This window comes from Hyperolius riggenbachi, chromosome 7 (assembly GCF_040937935.1).
Source record: "Hyperolius riggenbachi isolate aHypRig1 chromosome 7, aHypRig1.pri, whole genome shotgun sequence".
Classification (NCBI taxonomy): Eukaryota; Metazoa; Chordata; class Amphibia; order Anura; family Hyperoliidae; genus Hyperolius; species Hyperolius riggenbachi.
Window position 1 is genome coordinate 230227169 of NC_090652.1, and position 19928 is coordinate 230247096.

Here is a 19928-nt window from a genome sequence, read left to right on the forward strand (position 1 = left end):
GTCGGCTCCAGTTTGACGTAAGAGAAATGCTCTCTTTGCTTATCTCTACAGCAGCCGCTGGAGAGATACGTAGAAGGCACACTTCTCTTGCGTAGACTGGAGCCGACTGACAGAAGTGCAGGGACCCAGTTCCCGAAGCTGCGGGCAGCTGAGGACGGCGGCGGGGGAACGATCTGTGCGTATGAGGCTGTACGAAGCCCCAGGTAGTATAAATCTTTTTGTTTCATTAAGCTCTGGTACACTTTAAGGTGGTGGCAAGAATACGGTAAATATTTCAATGTATTTGTTTTGACGCTGTAGGCGCTCTTTAAAATGATTATATGGAGACAATTTTTAAATTTGCACTAATTCTTTAAAGCAAACATAAAGCAAAAAAAAATGTATTTGTAGTATGGATAATGAATAGAACATTAGTAGCAAAGAAAATAGTCTCTTATTTTTATTTTCAGTTATATAGCTTTTTTTTTAAATAACATTGCATCATTCTGGCATATATGCAGTTTACAAACCACATTCAGAGCTAATGACCCTTCAAACCGTCCTGCAGTAAAACATTATCTTAACCCGTCTCTCACTGTTTCTTGTTTATTTAAGTGCTTCAGAAAACAAGGTGGGCGAATAGCTCAGAGAAGATCTTTTGCATAGATAACAACTGAAGTCTCTTAACTCTTCCTGTTCTGGAAAACAATCTGATACTCATTTTTTTTGCTACTAATATTCTATTTCTTAACTGTGCTACACATACAATGTATTACTTCCATCAGGTCCGATCTGATTTCTGATCATTTTTCATTTAAAAGGATTATCTCCATATAATAGTTTTTAAAGTGCTACTACAACGCTAAAACAGATTGTATTATTTATTCTTGCCACCACCTTAAGACATTTCCCAGGGTTAATGCAGCCCACGGTATACAGAATTGATCAGAAAAATGATTGGAAATCAGATTGGACTTAATCAATTTGACTGTCAATCTGATGTAAAATTGTGTCATGTGTACCAGGCATAAGAGGACAAGAGTGTTTGAATTTTTCGCATTTCACGTTGGGTGCTCAGCAATGTAAACAGTCAAACAGAAACAGCAGTAAATAATTCACTGTAATGCAGCATTTATACAAGAAAATATTTTAATAATCCTTTTTAAGTAAATTTTTAAGGAAATGGTTAAATATGATATCTTTTTTAAAACCTTTTCACCACTTATGAATGCTGGAAGTGAAAGAAGCATAAAGTACATTTCTAAACCATGTCCAAGTTTTATGCTCAGATTATCCAGTTGATAATAGGATGATTTGCAAAGCTTACCTTTTTCCTTGCAGTTAAAGATAATTAAAGTTTAACGTTCCTTCGCAGGTCTCTGTTGTGCACAGAACTACAGCACTGTTTAATCAATATAAACATGAATAGACTCTTGGCCACTGGAGATCAGTGAATCAATCAGCCAAGTTCGATTTTCATTTCGGATGAGTGCAATTTGCAGAAAGCGGAAATTGCCAAAGTTCTGCACCATTTTAATGTGTTGAGATGATGTTAGTTGGGCTGCTTTTGAGCTCACAGCTTCCATTGTGGATTCTACCCAGCCCACCAGTCAATCTACAAGTTAGATCAGAAGGATCTGTGAGAAGTTGGATTTATAAATTATTTAGCTGTCCTCTAGAAATACTTGTAGCAGTTTTGGCCAGGCAGACTGAAAAATGCTCTCTATGCTCCTGTCTTTATCATCCCGCCATTCAGTAGTAAGTAGCAGGACCATCCACCACAGCTAATTCTATACCTCACAATATCTGCAGTGTGTGTTGTTTTAACTAGATACAATTGCATAACTAGCACCCTAATTCTCATAAGCAAAATAAAAATAAAGCATGTATTTTGTCTATGTGTTACTGAACCATCTGCATTTGGCAGGGTTAATCTTTAGCATGTCTATTTGTCATGATATGAGATCCTCACAGCCAGCAAATCATCATATTATTAACAGGGAGTTGTGAAATCTTGGGTGAAGTGGGACAAGCCATCAAACTACACTAGATCTTTAATGATGCCCATGTAATTGGGTAAGAACAGTTCCACACACCGACATAACCATGACAGATGTTCTTGAGGTTCCAAGGGAACTTATAGTGGTTACTGCAGAAGATAGTCTTCCATATATTGTTATGGAGAATGCAGTAAAGCTCAAATAAGACTGACACATGCCTTCTGCAGATAAATATATATATAAATACATTTAACTAGGATAATTAAGAAGTTCTCTTATCTAAGCAACATCTGTTATAGTATCTTGTGGGCCAGTGGAAGTGTCTTGGCTTAGGGTCAAGGGAGGGTCTATTAATTAGAGTGGAAACTCTGTCTACACCTCCAAAACCCTAAGAACGTGAAGGTTGGACTTTAAAGACCAACTCCAACAAAAAATAAATTTAAGATTTTAATAGTGTAAAAAGGGTTACGGTAAATCAGTTTTTTTAATTACTGTGTCCCCGCTTGATCAAATTTTCCTTACATCCTGTCCTGAGATGATATGATATAAATCTCTTTAACAAGGATAGAGACAGTAATAAAATAAAACTTTTATTTATAGAATAGAGAAAAGTTAGAGCAGCTGTCTGGAACAAATTATTATCCCCCACTTGTTGTCCCGCAGACCAATGTTTACATTACTATTGTGGACAGGAAGGAGGAGGATTTTTCTCCAATAGGAGCACAGACATCAGTAATACCTCGGTATTCTGCCCTTGCTCACTCTGTCGAAATTTAGATGCAGTTTGTCTTTAAAGGAAGCATGGATTTATCATTAAATCACATACTTTTTTTTACACCAAGCATGTAGATTTTACTAGACCCAAGAAGAGCTGAATGGAAGCTCTACAGTAACTAATTCATTACTAATTCAAATTTTATGTGTTTTCATACATTCAGGGAGTCAGTAATAATTTAATACTGAATAGTAATATGAAAACCCTGCTTTTGGCACCAAATATGTAAGGTGCATGCCTTTTTCAGTCTAGACTCGCATACATCTACATATACATATATACACGCACATAATTAATCTCTGTGTAAATTGATTTGTACTTCAGCTGGAATGGTTTAAATTCCTTAGCGTTTGACTTCTAGATGTGCTCCTGCTCCTCTTAATTTGGCACAAAAAATAGTTTTGCTTGAAGCTGGTCATTACTTGGCACTGACTATCTGTTACATAATTTCCTGAACCCACAAAACTTAAAGGTGGTCCAGCTATGAGAGTTCGGTCAGAACACATACATGATTCAAGAATAACAAAAAGAAGCAGAAAAAAACAGAGAAAGAGTGAGAAAAAAAAGCCAAGTGAATAAGGAGGGTATCGGGTGGAACAGAAACCAACATTTCCTCACAGTGTCACACTGGAAAGTCTCAGTGTTCTGTTTGGTTACTCCTTGTGGTAAATCTGAGAGGACGACATTATGTTATCCAGATCTTAGTACATAAAGTTCTTTGCTATCTGCCCTGCTGGATTCGGCAATAACAGTAAAATTCAATCCTTGCACACATGGATTCGCCTTCATTGTGTCCCCATTTGTCTGTGGTAGTCCACCATGTTTGGCATCTTTTCAGATTTGAGGTCTTATTTTGTCCATAGGCTCGGATGTAGAGGCAGTCCTTCACCCACATGGTATAGGCACATCATGTCTATAGGGTTTGCTTCCCATGGCACTCTCTCTTTGAACACTGTGCTGGCTTCCACCAGTCTCCATTGTGGCAGTGGCAAATATTACAGTCATCCACTTTAACTTCAATTCCTGCTGGGATGATAGTTGTGCCTGCAAAACAGTTTGGACCTGAAAATAAAACAAATAAAGAGTTAAGATTTAACAATAGTTAGTGAAATTATGTTAATTAATGAATGCAGACCTGAACTTTAGCACAACTCTGAGGAGGAGGGCTCACCCGGTGCAATTGAAAAATGTAGAAATGAGATGGCCCTACATGTGCTTGTAGAAAAGCTTTATTTATACAAAAAATAGTCAGCCAACCCAGCAGCTGGATTCCCCCGATTAAAATGCTTAAAACCACATATAGAACTGGAGGGAGCGCTCCTTCACATATTATTACCACCAATCACCATCAGGTAACTGCAGAAAACGGTCACCCAGCCTTAGCCTATGCTAACCGTATCTGCCACTAATATGGCTAGATTGTATGTGAACCCACCACCGACCCACCACCACCATTTTCTGCAGTTACCTGATGGTGATTGGTGGTAATAATATGTGAAGGAGCGCTCCCTCCAGTTCTATATGTGGTTTTAAGCATTTTAATCAGGGGAATCCAGCTGCTGTGTTGGCTGACTATTTTTTGTATAAATAAAGTTTTTCTACAAGCACATGTAGGGTCATCCCGTTTCTACATTTTTCACGGCGTTAGTGAAATGAGCCTAATTCAGTTTACCGTTATAGTTCACTTTTTTTTTTTTAAATATTGTAGTGAAATTTTGCAGACGTCCTCAGAAGAGTGGCTACTGGTAGATCTAATGTCCAAAAGATGCGTTTCAAAGAAAAACAGCTCATAAGTGGGGATGAGTAAAACTGAGGATTTCCACACTGCCCTCCATTCTCCCGACTTCTGGCTATGAAGCCAGACGTAATGGAAAGATGGACAGCAGGGTGCAGCGAGAGGCGGCGACTGAGGTATGTTGACCCTCCCTGCTGTGGTTCGCGACCACTAACAGGTCAGTTTTCTTAGGCAAACCTGAAGTGAACATGAAGTTTGGTTCATTTTATAAAGAGACAATGGCCTCAATTCACTAAGCTTATCTCCTGTCTTTAATAACCTTCTGAGCTGTTTCTACAGTTATCATCATGGGCATAACTGTAGAAACAGCTCAGAAGAGTTATAAAAGACAGGAGATAAGCTTAGTGAATTGAGGCCATAGTAGAGAAAGTTTGCACCATTATGCTGTTGATTAGTTCTATACTTTACCAAATTGGTACTTAGACTTCCAAAAGTTACATCCAGGCAGCAGCAGAAAGTATGATGGAACATTAATTGAATTCCAATAAGACTTCACTTTTATTTGACCATCCAGTAAAATTGCTCAGTAAACCAGATACAATATTCCATAAAATAGATGGATACCATATTGTGACAAAGAGGAGGGTGCCAAGGAGGTGCCATCTACCTCTGTGCCACAATATGGTATCCACCTATTTTATGGCATATGTTTTATGGTCCCACAGATTGATTTGCTGAATCCTGTTATTGCATGGTGAAATAAAAGTATTACTGGAATTTAAGTGAGTGCTCTGTCATACTCCCTTCTGCTGCATACTAAAGTTTTCTCATATCTACTCATAAGTTCCTTATTTAGATCAACTGAGATCACAATACCAATGCCAATCCAATGTTTCTCATCCTCTAACCTCTTGACCTGCACAAAACTAAACGCTGCCGTCTTTCTTTCTAGACAGTTATTCTCATTCTTGACTAAAATACTTCTCTCAAATGTCTCCCCTTCTCTGGAACTTCCTTCCACAATACTTTCATCACTCACCAAACTTACTATCTTTAGGTGCATCCTGAAGGCTCATCTGTCCAAGGAATCATACAATCTTATCTAAGAACACACTGTAACCGGTCCTTGACCACCACACTACCACCTTGTGTACTTACTATTCTATCCCTTTAATTGGGATAAAACTGAAATTTCATCTATGGTCTAAAGCGTTAAAAACTAATAGAAAAAGTGTAAAACTAATAGGAAAAAGTTAAAAATGGTTTTGAAATTACTGGAAGGGATAATACTCAAACCTTTACTTCATTCAGATTCTTATTGGTAAGATTGCACTTGCAGTACCAAAATTATCAGATTGTGTTCAGCTATATTAGGCTGTGGAAACAATGCAGAAAATATTCTGCTGCAACCAGAGGGGAAGCAGAGAGCTTTTCCTACTTTGTTTGCACAGCAATTATTTAATTACAAGCTGACAATTTGTCCTGCATACAGCAGGGGTATCAGTTACCTTCAGTGAAGTATAAATATGCCTTCAAATGACATGAGACCAATCTTTTTGTACTTTCTATGTTTTAGAGCAAAAATGTAAATGTGAGTTGCCTCCCATTTTAAACCCTATAGAAGGTAAAGTTGAACTGGCTGGGTTCTCTTTCCCCTGTGTTTTTGTTACTGCTGTGCAATATAGGTACATGTCTTACACCTCTATGTACACTCCATAGGCTGACCTGTTTATTTGCATACTCCTTGTGTACTACCTGTGTAATCATTGTTTTGTAATGCTATACACTCTCCTGTACAGTCTAATGAATGATGCTGGTATTATGTAAATCCAATAATAATAATAATAATAATAATAATGTAGTGCCATATAGACACATAGATCACGTTGCTATATACGCCCAAGACAAACCACTGTAAAGATACAGTATATAAAGATACAGTATATATATATATATATATATATATATATATATATATATATATATATATATATATATATATATATATATATATATATATATATATATATATATTATATATGTATGTTTTCCAGACTATATTTCAATACTATCCAAGCAAATAGCATTCCCCATCTTCTCCAGTAGATGCAAAGGAATAGTCACAAGAATGTTCTTTTCAAATTACCCAAGGTATGAACAATATTCTACAAGCTGCATGCTCATAGTCAACACCATGCTGTGAAAGCAAAATTACTTTTCAAATGTAATATTACAATATTAGTCACAACAAGGCCAATGCAAGTTGAAGCAAGTAGTACAAGAATGAAATTAGAGCTGAATGGTGCCATTACAAAGTATAAGGTTACGGTAAATGCAACAGGGAACTTCAAGTGGATGCTTTCAAGTGTAACACAAACTAAATTATGTTTCGGTGATATAGTAATATGTTTAATAATAAAATACTCTAATATTCCAATCAAGCCATTATTTTAAAATGTGGAGCTATTGAAACCATTACAATGTGTTATATAAACCTTTCTTTGCAAGTGGATTTCGTAGCCACCTGCATCCTTGTTTTGTGACTTCTTCTCACCCATGCCCTGCTCACTAAAGCAGGAAATGAAGGAATACTGGCAACATAGCGATAACCAATAGCTTCTTGTAAGTGGAACAGTTGAAAAGGGTGCAAGATGTGCACTGTTGAAAAGAGCGCTCAATAAAGTAGCGGGCAGCCCTGAAAGCCGTGGCTAAAAATAGCGGGTGTGAAAGCGATATTTTTAGTCACAGTTTGCCTAGTGGGCAGCCCTGGCTCCCGCTGCTTTATTGGGCACTTTTTTACCCAGGACGCTGGTGGATAGGGTTAGGCATCAGCACTCAGCAGTGATGGGAGTCTTTAATGTTAGTAGTGGGGGTCCTTAGTATTAGGCATTTGGAGGGGTTGAGGTGAGGCACCACTGTCTAAGGGTTAGGCATCACCAGGGGGTCTTAGGGTTAAAGTGAACCTAAAGCCGGTAAAAAAAACGAGATTAACCACCTGGGGCCTCCCTCAGCCCCCTGCAGCTGATCGGTGCCCTCGCAGCTCCGCTCCGATGTCCCAGGACCTGCCGGCGAGCACTTCCAGTTTCGCCGTCACCGGCCGACAGGCATGGGAACGCGAGTGATTGTTCGCGTTCCCAGCCTGTATATCGCCCCCTATGCTGCTATTTCGGCCAGGAGGTCGCAATAGCAGCATAGGGGGCGATATACAGGCTGGGAACAGTGACGGCGAAAACCAGAAGTGCTCGCCGGCGGGTCCTGGGACATCGGAACGGAGCTGCGAGGGCACCGATCGGCTGCAGGGGGCTGAGGGAGGCCCCAGGTGAGTTAATCTCATTTTTTTTACCGGCTTTAGGTTCACTTTAAGTGCCACCGGGGGGGTCTTAGGGTTGGGCATTGGTAGAGGGAGGGTTCTGTGTGAGAGTAGGGTTAGGTCATAATGATATTTTACTATATTAATTAAGTCTATTATTAGCTATTTCCTGTGCCCTTTTCAACGAACACCTTTATTAAATGTACACCTTCTAAGTGAAAACATTTCTCTCTCGCTCCACATTAAGGCCTAGTTCTCATTATCGGCTTGGGGATACTGCTGTTACCACTCCTTAACTATCTCAATCCATGATGAATTCAAGTGGACATTTGAAGTGTTCCACAGCTGTTTGTCAGAACTTGACACCAGTGGTTTGTGTTCGGTCAGAGCTGTACCATCATTTGATAGACTGTTTGTTCTGCATAGTAGTCCTGTCAAACACAATAACAGATGTGCCTATGTATTTGCCAGGCATTGTCTATTGTGATGGTTCAGCCAAAGAACTGCCAACTAGACACTGCATGCAATATTTGGGAATCACTGTCAAACTGCCATAGTTGATGAACACACAAGTGTCAATCACAAGTACCTTGGTGAACACCAGTAGGGATGAGCGAGTGAAATTCAAAAGTTAAGTCTCACAACAAGACAGTTAAAAATTAAATTAACACATAACCATGAATTAAGTTCTTTAACCATTTGCTGCAAACTGGATGTGTATGCGCAACCAGTTTGCCACCTGTTTCCGCAAACATAGTGGCAAGGAAGTGATCAGGGGGAGCGGTAAGCCTCAGCACCACTGTCAACATGACATTAGCCTCCATAGATTCATGACTGTTCATGTTTGGGTATCCTTTAAAGAGACACTGAAGCGAAAAAAAATATGATATCATGAATTGGTTGTGTAGTAGGGCTAATTACTAGAACATTGCTAGCAAAAAAAATATTCTCATATTTTTATTTTCAGTTACAGCACACTGGAACTAACTAAGGTCTGAGTGCTCACACGAAGCATTCGCAACAGCAGAAAAGTTGCGAGTGATTCTCGGAGGCTAAGAAGCGGAGGAGACCCCTCGGCCACGCCCACACCCATCGGCCAATCAGAGCTGCCGAGAGTCTCCTCTGACGTTAGCCGACCGGCAGGTCAGCTGACGCGCCTCCTTCCCGCATAAAGGTCCCGTCTGTGCGCACGCGCGACAAAGCCACTCTATGAGTCACTGACAATCCCCTCGGCGTGCTAGACGCCGAGGAGACAGGAGAAACGCCCGACATGGAAACCGAAGCAGCTGCGGGGGCATCCTGACTGCCCGTAGCTGCATTTTCACAGAATGCTACAGTACCCCCCCCCCCCTTGAGGCGTGGACTCCGGACACAGTCTACCTGGCTTCTCAGGATGCGATTCATGGAACTTTTCCCTAAGTTTCTCCGCATGCATACGATGCCCTGGTCCCCAAGATCTCTCCTCAGGCCCATACCCCTTCCAGTGAACAAGGTACTGTATGGAGTTCTGCACCCACCGAGAGTCCAAAATTTGTTCTATCTCAAACTCAGGTTCTCCATCAATCACCACAGGAAGGGGGGGGGGGGAGGAGAAATCCACATGCACAGCAGGTTTCAATAAAGACGCATGGAATGACTTCACACCTCTCAAACTGGAAGGTAGGGAAATTACATATGTGACACTATTGATCTTTTTGGACACGGGGTTTGGACCTATAAATTTGGGACCCAACTTCGCAGAGGGCTGTTTTAAGGCCAAATGCCTGGTAGAAACCCATACCATATCACCTGGTGCAAAATCCCACTCTACAGAGCATCTCTTATCTGCCTGTTTTTTCTGGGTTTGAAAGGCTTTTTCTAGGTTTCTTTTGACCAAACTCCAAATCTCCTTCAAGGTTCCCTGCCACTCTTCCAGGGCAGGAAAAGGAGATGATACCACGGGCAGAGGAGAGAACTTGGGCGATCTCCCCGTTACTACCTGGAACGGGGAGAAACCTGAAGAGGTGCTCTTTAAGTTATTATGGGCAAACTCTGCAAAGGGTAAAAACTTCACCCAATTCAACTGAGTATCTGCCACATAGCACCTGAGGAACTGCTCAAGGGACTGGTTAACCCTTTCCGTTTGCCCATTAGTCTGTGGGTGGTAGCCGGAGGAAAATGATAGGTTCATACCTAAGTGATGACAGAACGCCCTCCAGAACTTGGAGACGAACTGGACTCCCCTGTCTGACACCACATTCTCCAGGATACCATGCAGCCGGAAAATGTGGTGAATGAAGAGTTCTGCCAGTTCCTGAGCAGAGGGGAGTCCGTCCAATGGGATAAAATGGGCCATTTTACTGAACCTATCGACTACCACCCAAATGACTGTTTTCCCCTCAGATCTGGGCAGCTCCCTCACAAAATCCATGGACAGATGGGTCCATGGTTGTTCAGGCACTGGTAGTGACTGTAGCGTACCCACAGGAGCACGCCTGGATGGCTTACTCCTGGCACACACAGAGCAATCTCAAACTCTTTACAATCAGACACAATGGATGGCCACCAGACACATCTGTCTAACAGCTCGAACAGCATTCTGGCAACCCCTGGATGCCCTTAATTCTTATGAGAATGGAAAACATGAAAATTTTTTAATCTGAACTGTAGTGGTACAAAGAGAACTCCATCTGGTTTCCCTTCTGGAACCTCCTGCTGATAAGGTTTCAGAGTAGATGCCCAATCCTCCCAAGTCTCAGTAGCAGCAAGAACCACTTTCTCGGGGAGGATGCTTTCGGGAGTTGAGGGCTGTATCGTCTCAGGCTCGAAACATCTGGATAATGCATCGGCCTTGATGTTCTTACTACCAGGTTTGTAGGTAACAATGAATCTGAATCTCGTGAAAAACAGGGACCAACGGGCTTGTCTGGGACTGAGGCGTTTAGCCCCTTCAATGTACTCTAAGTTCTTGTGATCGGTATAGACTGCGATAGTATGTTCAGCCCCCTCGAGCCAATGTCGCCATTCCTCAAACGCAAGTTTGATGGCCAACAGTTCTCGATTCCCAATATCATAATTTCTCTCAGCGGTGGAAAACTTCCTAGAGAAAAAGGCACAAGGATGCAACCTGCCCTGCAGACCGGAGTACTGAGACAACACAGCCTCAACCCCGATCTCTGAAGCATCCACCTCAACAATGAATGAGAGAGTGATGTCCACATGTCTTAAAATGGGGGCGGAGCAGAACAATTTTTTAAGTGATGAAAATGCAGACTGAGCTTCTGCTGACCAATTGTATGTATCTGCCCCCTTTTTGGTAAGTTCTGTGAGGGGTGAGACCACAGCAGAAAATCCTTTGATAAACTTCCTGTAATAGTTAGCGAAGCCAAGAAATCGCTGGAGTGCCTTCAACCCTACAGGTTGGGGCCACTCCAGGACAGCAGAAACCTTCTTGGGGTCCATGGAGAATCCTGCGGTGGAGATTATGTACTCCAGGAAGGAAATTTCAGAAACTTCGAATAAACTCTTCTCGAGTTTAGCATACAGGAAATTTTGTCATAGTTTCCTTAAAACATACTTCACGTGTTCCCTGTGTTCAGTAATATTAGATGAGAAAATGAGAATGTAATCTAAGTAGACTAGAACGAACCGCCCCAGAACCTCCACAAAGACTTCGTTAATCAACTCCTGGAAGACGGCGGGTGCGTTGCACAACCTGAAGGGCATCACAAGGTACTCATAGTGCCCATCGGGTGTGTTGAACGCCGTCTTCCACTTATCACCCTCTCTTATGCGAACCAGGTTGTATGCCCCTCTGAGATCAAGTTTAGTGAAGACCCCTGCATCAGTAATATGAGCGAACAAGTCGTCAATCAGAGGAAGAGGGTAACGTTTTTTTACAGTAATTTTGCTCAGTTCTCTGTAATCGATTCATGGCCGAAGACCACCGTCTTTCTTTTGTACAAAAGAGAACCCTGTTCCGGCCGGGGACCTAGATGGACGGATGAAACCTTTGGCTAAATTTTCTTTAATATACTCCTGCATGGCAAGTTTTTCAGGCCCCGAAAGATTATATAAATGGCCTCTAGGGGGCATACAACCTGATCTCAAGTCAACGGGGCAGTCAAAACTTCGATGCGGAGGAAGTTTGTCTGCCGCCTTGGGACAAAAGACGTCAGCAAAATCAGAATACTGAATAGGCAACCCCTCCATTTGAACCTTGGTAGCACACACCGTGACTTTTTCCATACAATGATGATGGCAGTAGGAGGACCAGCTTAACAATTGCTTGGAACTCCAGTCGATCTGAGGGGAATGTTTTTGAAGCCACGGCATACCAATGATCACAGTGGAGGTATCCATCTTTAGTACAAAAAACTGTATCTGTTCCTTATGCAGAGCCCCTATTTGACACAACAGTACAGGAGTATGAGAAAAAGGTTGTTTGCCCTGCAGTGGTGAATCATCCACTGCAGTAACAACAATCTGACGTCCCAAAGAGAGAAGAGGAAAACCAAACTTAACAGCAAAATCATAATCCATAAAATTTGCTGCGGAACCCGAGTCTATAAAGGCCTAGGTAGACTGGACTTGGTCTTCCCAGGTGATAGAACACGGGAGAAGTAAGCGACTATTCTTTAGAGGTAACACAGAATCGCCTAGGGTAGTACCTCCAGCTACACCTAGGCGATAGAGTTTTCCGCCTTCCTGGGACAGTTTTGTACCAGATGACCCTTCTCTGCACAATACAGGCAGAGTCTCTCAGTACGTCTCCTATTTTTCTCAACCTCAGAGAGCTTGGATTGTCCGATTTGCATCAGTTCGTCCTGAGGAGGAGAAGAAGGAGTAGGAGCAGAGAAAGGAACAGGGGAAGGCTTTCCTGACATTCTACTTTGAGTTTGCCTTTGGTAATGAACTCGACGGTCAATCTTGACAGCTAACAAGATTGCGTTGTCTAGTGTCTTAGGTTCTGGGTGGCTTAACATCAGGTCAGCAACAGCATCAGATAACCCCGATAAGAAACAGTCTAGTAAAGCATAGTGCTCCCATCTGGCTGACACCGCCCACTTTCTAAACTCAGCAGCATAAGTTTCATTTCATGTTATGACCTTGTCGGAGAGTTTTGAGTGTCCTCTCTGACGTCATAGCTAAATCTGGATCATCATATATAATAGCCATTGCTTTAAAAAACTCCTGAACTGATGTTAATGCCTCATGCCCAGTGGGGAGACTGTAAGCCCGAGTCTGCGAGTCACCAGACAACAAAGTTTTAAGAAAGGTAACTCGCTGACCCTCAGAACCTGAAGATACCGGGCATAACTCAAAATATGTTAAGCAACGATGCTTGAAATTCTGAAAGTCAGACCGGTGACCTGAAAATCTCTCAGGATGAGGAATCCTGGGTTCACTAACTACAGGGGATGACATTGATGCATTGGTCTTTTGAAGTCGGGTCACTACCTCAGACAATAAATTAATTAATTGACCGTATTGGTAAGATCGTTCACAGCTGTGGTCAACAGTTTGACCTGAGTGCATAGTGTCTCCATAGACATTTTTGATCTGCTGTTCTGTAACGACTGGTGTAGCAATCAGAAGTCTGATTATTGTGTGATCTGCAGTATCACCAATAATCAGACACTATACCTGATTATATGGTGATCTGCAGAATCACCAATAATGCAAGTATAGCAAACAAGGTAATAGCAAGTGTACAGTGCTTGGTGCAACAGTAATACAGATAGTTTGGCAGAACCTCACCAGAGGAGCTGGTGGGTACTATCAGTAAGGAACCTCACCAGAGGAGCTGGTGGGTATTATTAGTGAGGAACCTCACCAGAGGAGCTGGTGGGTATTATCAATAAGGAACCTCACCAGTGACAAGGGCTCACTGGTGAGTAGAGTAGTCTGACAGATCGGTTCGGCAACAGACAGGAGGAAACAGTACAGAATCAGCAGGCAGAAGGATAAAGGTATTTCAGGCAGAGTCAGCAACAGAATCAGATGGGTGAAAGTATAGAATCTTATAGCGTAAGAGTAGTCAGAAGAGAGCCAGAGTCATACACAGATAATCAAGCAATAATAACAGTAGTAATATCAATTCCTAGTCTTGTGTGTAATCCCTGGTTTCCTCCCAGATCAAAGCACGCCGGAACTAACTAAGGTCTGAGTGCTCACACGAAGCATTCGCAACAGCAGACAAGTTGCGAGTGATTCTTGGAGGCTTAAGAAGCGGAGGAGACCCCTCGGCCACGCCCACACCCATCAGCCAATCAGAGCTGCCGAGAGTCTCCTCTGACGTCAGCCGACCGGCAGGTCAGCTGACATGCCTCATCCCTGCATAAAGGTCCCGTCTGTGCGCGCGACAAAGCCACTCTGTGAGCCACTGACAATCCCCTCGGCGTGCTAGACGCCGGAGGGACAGAAGAAACGCCCGACAGGGAAACCGAAGCAGCTGCGGGGGCATCCTGACTGCCCACAGCTGCATCTCCACAGAGTGTTACACGTTCTCTGCAAAAGAAAAACACAATACAGTTGAGACAACCTAATCAGAAGTCAGAGCTCTCTGTGACTTTCAAAGTCGTGGAGCTCAATGGCTATTTGCATAGATAACAACTGGAGTTTCTTAACTCTTTATGTACTGGAAACAAATATTAGACTTATGTCTCTGCTCCTAATGCTTTATGTCTTAGCTGTACTACACATACAAATCATTATATCATCATTTTTTTTTCGCTTCAGTGTCTCTTTAAAGCAAATGTGAAGTGAAATTAAAATGAAAAATCATATACTTACTTACGAAGAGGGAAGGCTCTGGATCGAATGGAGCCTTCCTGTTCCTCTTGCGGTACAGTTGTTGCAACTCTGTCATCCCCATTCAAATCTGCCACTTTGGAAGGCTTCAGAAGGCTTTGGGAGCCAGAGCGCTCCCGAAGACGGGCAACTCCGTACTGCACATGTGCAAGGGCACATCAAAGCGCACTCACGTATGGAGTCTTTAGAGGTTACTCAGAGCTGTATTTGACCAATTGGTTGAAAAGTTCTTGCAGAGGTGACAGCACTGGAACAAGGGGACCGTGAGAGGAACGGGAAGGCCCTATAGGACCCAGAGCCCTTGCTCTCCAAAGATGAGTTGTTGTTTTTTAATTTTACTTCACATTAGCTTTAAGGGCTCATTCACACAAGTTGTGTGTTACAGTGAGTCATTACGCACCACACATAGGGCTCAATTCACTAAGACTGTCAAGACAAGATAAGACAAATAACATTTATATTGCGCTTTTCTCATAGCGGACTCAAAGCACCAGAGCTACAGCCACTAGGACGCACTCTATAGGAAGTAGCTGTGTTAGGGAGTCTTGTCCAAGGTCTCCTACTGAATAGGTGCTGGCTTACTAAATAGGAAGAGCAAATATTTGAACCCTGGTCTCCTGTGTCAGAGCCAGTAACCATCACACTACCCAGCCACTGCTGTGATATTATTTCCTCCCTGGTGATAATTTAGAGAAAGCAAAATAGCACACTTTTCATGTCAAAAAAGTTTTGAAAAAAATAGCCTGGTCTTTAGGGGGGTTTACCACTGTGGTCCTCAAGTGCTTAAACCATCAGCAAGCAAGAAAATACTCAAAATATTTTTTATATTCATTTTTCACATACTGTTAGTACTTTTTCACTTACAAAGTGCTAAAAAAATCTTTTAAAGATAAGATTAAAAATAATGTCCTAGGAGAAAACTCAGGAGAAAAAGTTAATTTGCATATGGGCTCTTAACTGATTTAATATATACCAAAAGAGAAAAATAAAAATACCGTCTAGTAAGAAATATAAATCATTCACAAGATTCATTGAAAATTACAGATGAATCATAAATGACTGATGATATCATTTAAATAAAAAACACATATCTTTTTAAAATGTGTTTAGGAAGGTACCAATAAGAAAATAGTTTCATTAGGCACAGCTAATTTACAATGTCGATTTTAGGGAACAATAGGAGAAATAGCAAATGTAACAGTTGAGCCATGCAGGAGAATATGCAGGAATCCCACATAACATTAAACACAAGATTAATTGAACACTGGTCTAAGTGTAGATGCTACAGAGTAAGAAGAAACACTAAGTTATTCTTTTAACTAGATATATTTATGGAGCCTCTAGAGGGCACTGATTAAGTCAGAGAGTGTTAAGGACCATTACTGTTGCAGCAGGGTGCTTCACTAAAGGGGGTAACAGGAGATCACCTAAATCTTAGAGAAACATCCTGCATGCTGATTAGCACAGAGCGTAGTCACACTACAATCAGAAAATATCTAAAGCTCCCTTTTTACTATGTGGATTATTGAGGCACACAACACACATACTTTATTTGAGTGGACATAATTTGCACTTCTTAGGCATGCTGGTTTGTCTTCTGCATCCCCTATATATTGCTCAGTGTTATGTAATATACATAAAAGATAATACATTAACCCAATCGTCAGTTTAGGCCTCCCTGGTTTAAACAATTTACCGGAGCTAGATTTTCTTACTACAAAAAGTACTTTGTTTCCTTGAAAATAAGACAGGCTCTTACATTAATTTTGGCTCCAAAATATGCATTAAGGCTTATTCTGAGGGATTGTCTTATTTTTCCATAAACAACAATCTACATTTATTCTGAAAGAGACACTGAAGCAAAAAAAAAAATTATGATATAATTAATGAATTGGTTGTGTAGTACAGCTAAGACATAAAGTATTAGGAGCAGAGACATAAGTCTAATATTTGTTTCCAGTAAAGGAAGAGTTAAGAAACTCCAGTTGTTATCTATGCAAATAGCCATTGAGCTCTGCGACTTTGAAAGTCTAGAGAGCTCTGACTTATGATTAGGTTATCTCCACTGTATTGTGTTTTTCTTTTACAGAGAACAGTTTAGGACAGGTCAAAAGTTCACTGCCTGTTCTGCAAAAAAAAAACGTTTAGAATGCTGAGTAATGTGTAAACTGCAAATATTAGGTGAATTATGCAATGTTATAAAAAAAAAGCTGTATAACTGAAAATAAAAATATGAGGATATTTTTTTGCTACCTATGTTCTGGTAATTACCCCTACTACACAACCAATTCATGATATCATATTTTTTTTTCGCTTCAGTGTCTCTTTTTAGGTTACAGACAAAATTTAGGCTCACATACAGCAATATGACAATACAGGAATACAAGAAAGACCAGATCACACAGCACAGTATGAGTACAAGGTAATGCTTAGTCAGTCTTTGGATGGGAGCATGGAGATTAGGCAAGTTAGGTTCACTCAAATGCATAGCATTGGTTTACAGTAATGGAGGTGCATGATCAGGTAGGATACAAAAGGAGGAGGACCCTGCCCAAAGGCAAGACGGAGAAATCCGTACCGCTGGGGGTAAAGTGGTTAAACAAGTAAAAAAGCATTGTTTATTTAAATATACAGTGAAACCTTTGTTTATGAGCATAATTTGTTCCAGAAACATGCTTGTAAACCAAAGCACTCATATCAAAGTGAATTTCTCCATAAGGATTAATGGAAACTCAGTTGATTCGTTCCACAATCCAAAAGCAGTTATCAGAATCATTGCCATCTGTTGGCTCACCTCAACCTTTTTGTGTGTGTGTGTATGGCTTTAACAAGGAACTTATCCAATGACAGTTACTTTTGAGGCTTTTATGGAAATGTGACTTTGCACAGTCTCTACACTCAAATAAGTACAATTAAGTACAACCCTGCAGGAACCAAAGGGAGAAATCTATCGGCTCAGTTGTGATGACGTGATGCATGTATACTTTGTTTTGCTTGTATATCAAGTCAAAATTTCACAAAATGTTACTTGTCTTGCAAAATGCTCTTAAACAAAATTACTCTCATTCCAGGGTTTTACTGTAGTCATATAATCACATTCTGAAACATCCTCATAACTCTCCAAACCCTGAGTTCCATCATGGATTTCTTGTGACTCTATTGCTTTCTCCATGTAAAGCAATCTGCATTTACCGAGAGCCTGCAACTTGCCAACCCTTGTTGTTTTGGATCTCGTAGGACTTCAAAAATAATCCCTCAAAATTCTGAAAAATCATGCTATGGCTTTTTTTCACTGTAGTTCTTATTTTTTGAGAAACAAGGTAGTTCTTGTAAAATCCATGCATAAGTCATGTTCAGTACTTTTCCTGGGCATATTTGTGGGTCAAGAGGGACAGGAGATCCCATGCAGTCAAACATAAGCTTGACCGTAGTCCTCCTGTAACGGTTGTAACTAAACATCCTTAAAGAAAAGGTAAATATTCATAAAAAAAAATGAGATAACATATATTACTATTCCATAACAAGTGTGCAATTAATTGCAGACTTAACCACCCTGGCGTTCTGATTAAATCGCCAGGGTGGCTGCGGGAGGGTTTTTTTTAAATAAAAAAAAAACTATTTCATGCAGCCAACTGAAAGTTGGCTGCATGAAAGCCCACTAGAGGGCGCTCCGGAGGCGATCTTCCGATCGCCTCCGGCGCCCAGAATAAACAAGGAAGGCCGCAATGAGCGGCCTTCCTTGTTTTGCTTATATCGTCGCCATAGCGACGAGCGGAGTGACGTCATCGACGTCAGCCGACGTCCTGACGTCAGCCGCCTCCGATCCAGCCCTTAGCGCTGGCCGGAACTTTTTGTTCCGGCTGCGCAGGGCTCAGGCGGCTAGGGGGGCCCTCTTTCGCCGCTGCTCGCGGCGAATCGCCGCAGAGCGGCGGCGATCAGGCAGCACACGCGGCTGGCAAAGTGCCGGCTGCGTGTGCTGCTTTTTATTTCATCAAAATCGGCCCAGCAGGGCCTGAGCGGCAGCCGCTGGCGGTGTTGGACGAGCTGAGCTCGTCCAGACCGCTCAGCTGGTTAAAGAGCAGATACATTTAAGAGGGAAATAATTACATCTATAGAACTAATCCAATAGGCTTTCTTGGAGTCCAACTTTATGGCTATAAGGTTTAAAATGTAGGTTTGAAGTTTGAACCAGACTTAACTTAACTGACATAATTACAATTTATTCTACTCCCACACTGAGAAGTTATAACACATTGAACTTGTCATCACTACCCTGCCTTCATAAATGTTTTCAAAGGTCACATAGAAGTTTTATGAGCTCTAATTAGTTTTCAGGAGAGCTGCCTCTGCAGTCTAGCATCTACTACTGCAGATGTAAGGCACTGGTTTATTAATCCTTGCAATAAAATAAAGTGGGGACATAGGCAGGTTCTGAGTTTGATTGGTAGTATATGTCGACATACTTATCTCATCATGCTACACTTTACGCAGATGTTCAATAATTAGCTCATCTTCCTAAAATCAGATTGTTTTTATGTCATCAACATCTATGTTTTCTTTAACCCCTAACATATAAACCTCAAGACCCTAGCTAACAGTTGTTGAAACTCTATATTGTAAATTGTCTATGAAGGGATATGTAACAGGATGAGATAAATGTGCATGTATAGTCCTATTTCTACTTAGAACTGGCTAGTATTCCTTTATCTTTACTCACTAACTCTATGAAGCTAACTCGCTAAATGATTGCAGTCCCACTGTAGCGTAACTCTCAGTGATAACTAATTAGAAGTCATAAAACTCCCGTCTGGCTATGAAACATGTCTAAATACAGGGAATGGATAAAAAGTTCTAGAATTATCTGTATGAGAGCTGAATAAGCATTAAAACACTGTCATCATAAACTGGAGACAGAATGTACAGTGTGATTTGCACTCCCTATGTTAGTCATTTGACTGGTAAGTGGATGCTCAGAATCATCCGTTGGGTGAAGCTACTTCAAATAATGTAGCAAGAAAAATGGTACAATCGTTACTCAAAAGAATAATTTTAATTTGGATGTATGCAGATATATAGCCAATGTTTTGAGACCACCATGTGTCCCTTTATAAAGGCATAACTTCAGAGAATATTATCTACAAAACAAACATCAAACACAGCAAATTAATAAGGGAGTCAGCAAAATCAACCAAGATGGACACAAGTGACAGACAACCAGGAAATACTCTTAGCAAGTCCAACTTAAATGCTGGGATGGTCAATGATATGCAAATTGTTCGTACAGGTTGTTGCAAATGCTATATGCAAATCTATGCAGCTTGAAAAAGGACCAATCAA

At 41.2% G+C, this 19928-nt stretch overlaps 1 protein-coding gene across 4 annotated transcripts in view; it reads right to left on the bottom strand.

Annotated features, from left to right (window-relative positions):
• Positions 1 to 1202: 1202 nt before the first annotated feature.
• VWC2L (von Willebrand factor C domain containing 2 like) overlaps positions 1203 to 19928 on the bottom strand; it is a 322575-nt gene continuing 303849 nt past the window's right edge. For 3 of the 4 annotated variants that reach the window (XM_068246985.1, XM_068246984.1, XM_068246986.1), the window contains exon 4: positions 1203 to 3816. In XM_068246985.1, the coding sequence (XP_068103086.1) occupies positions 3668 to 3816 (149 nt within the window). In that variant the 3' untranslated portion in view covers positions 1203 to 3667. The remainder of the gene's footprint in view (positions 3817 to 19928) is intronic. The other variant, XM_068246987.1, reaches the window with a different exon arrangement.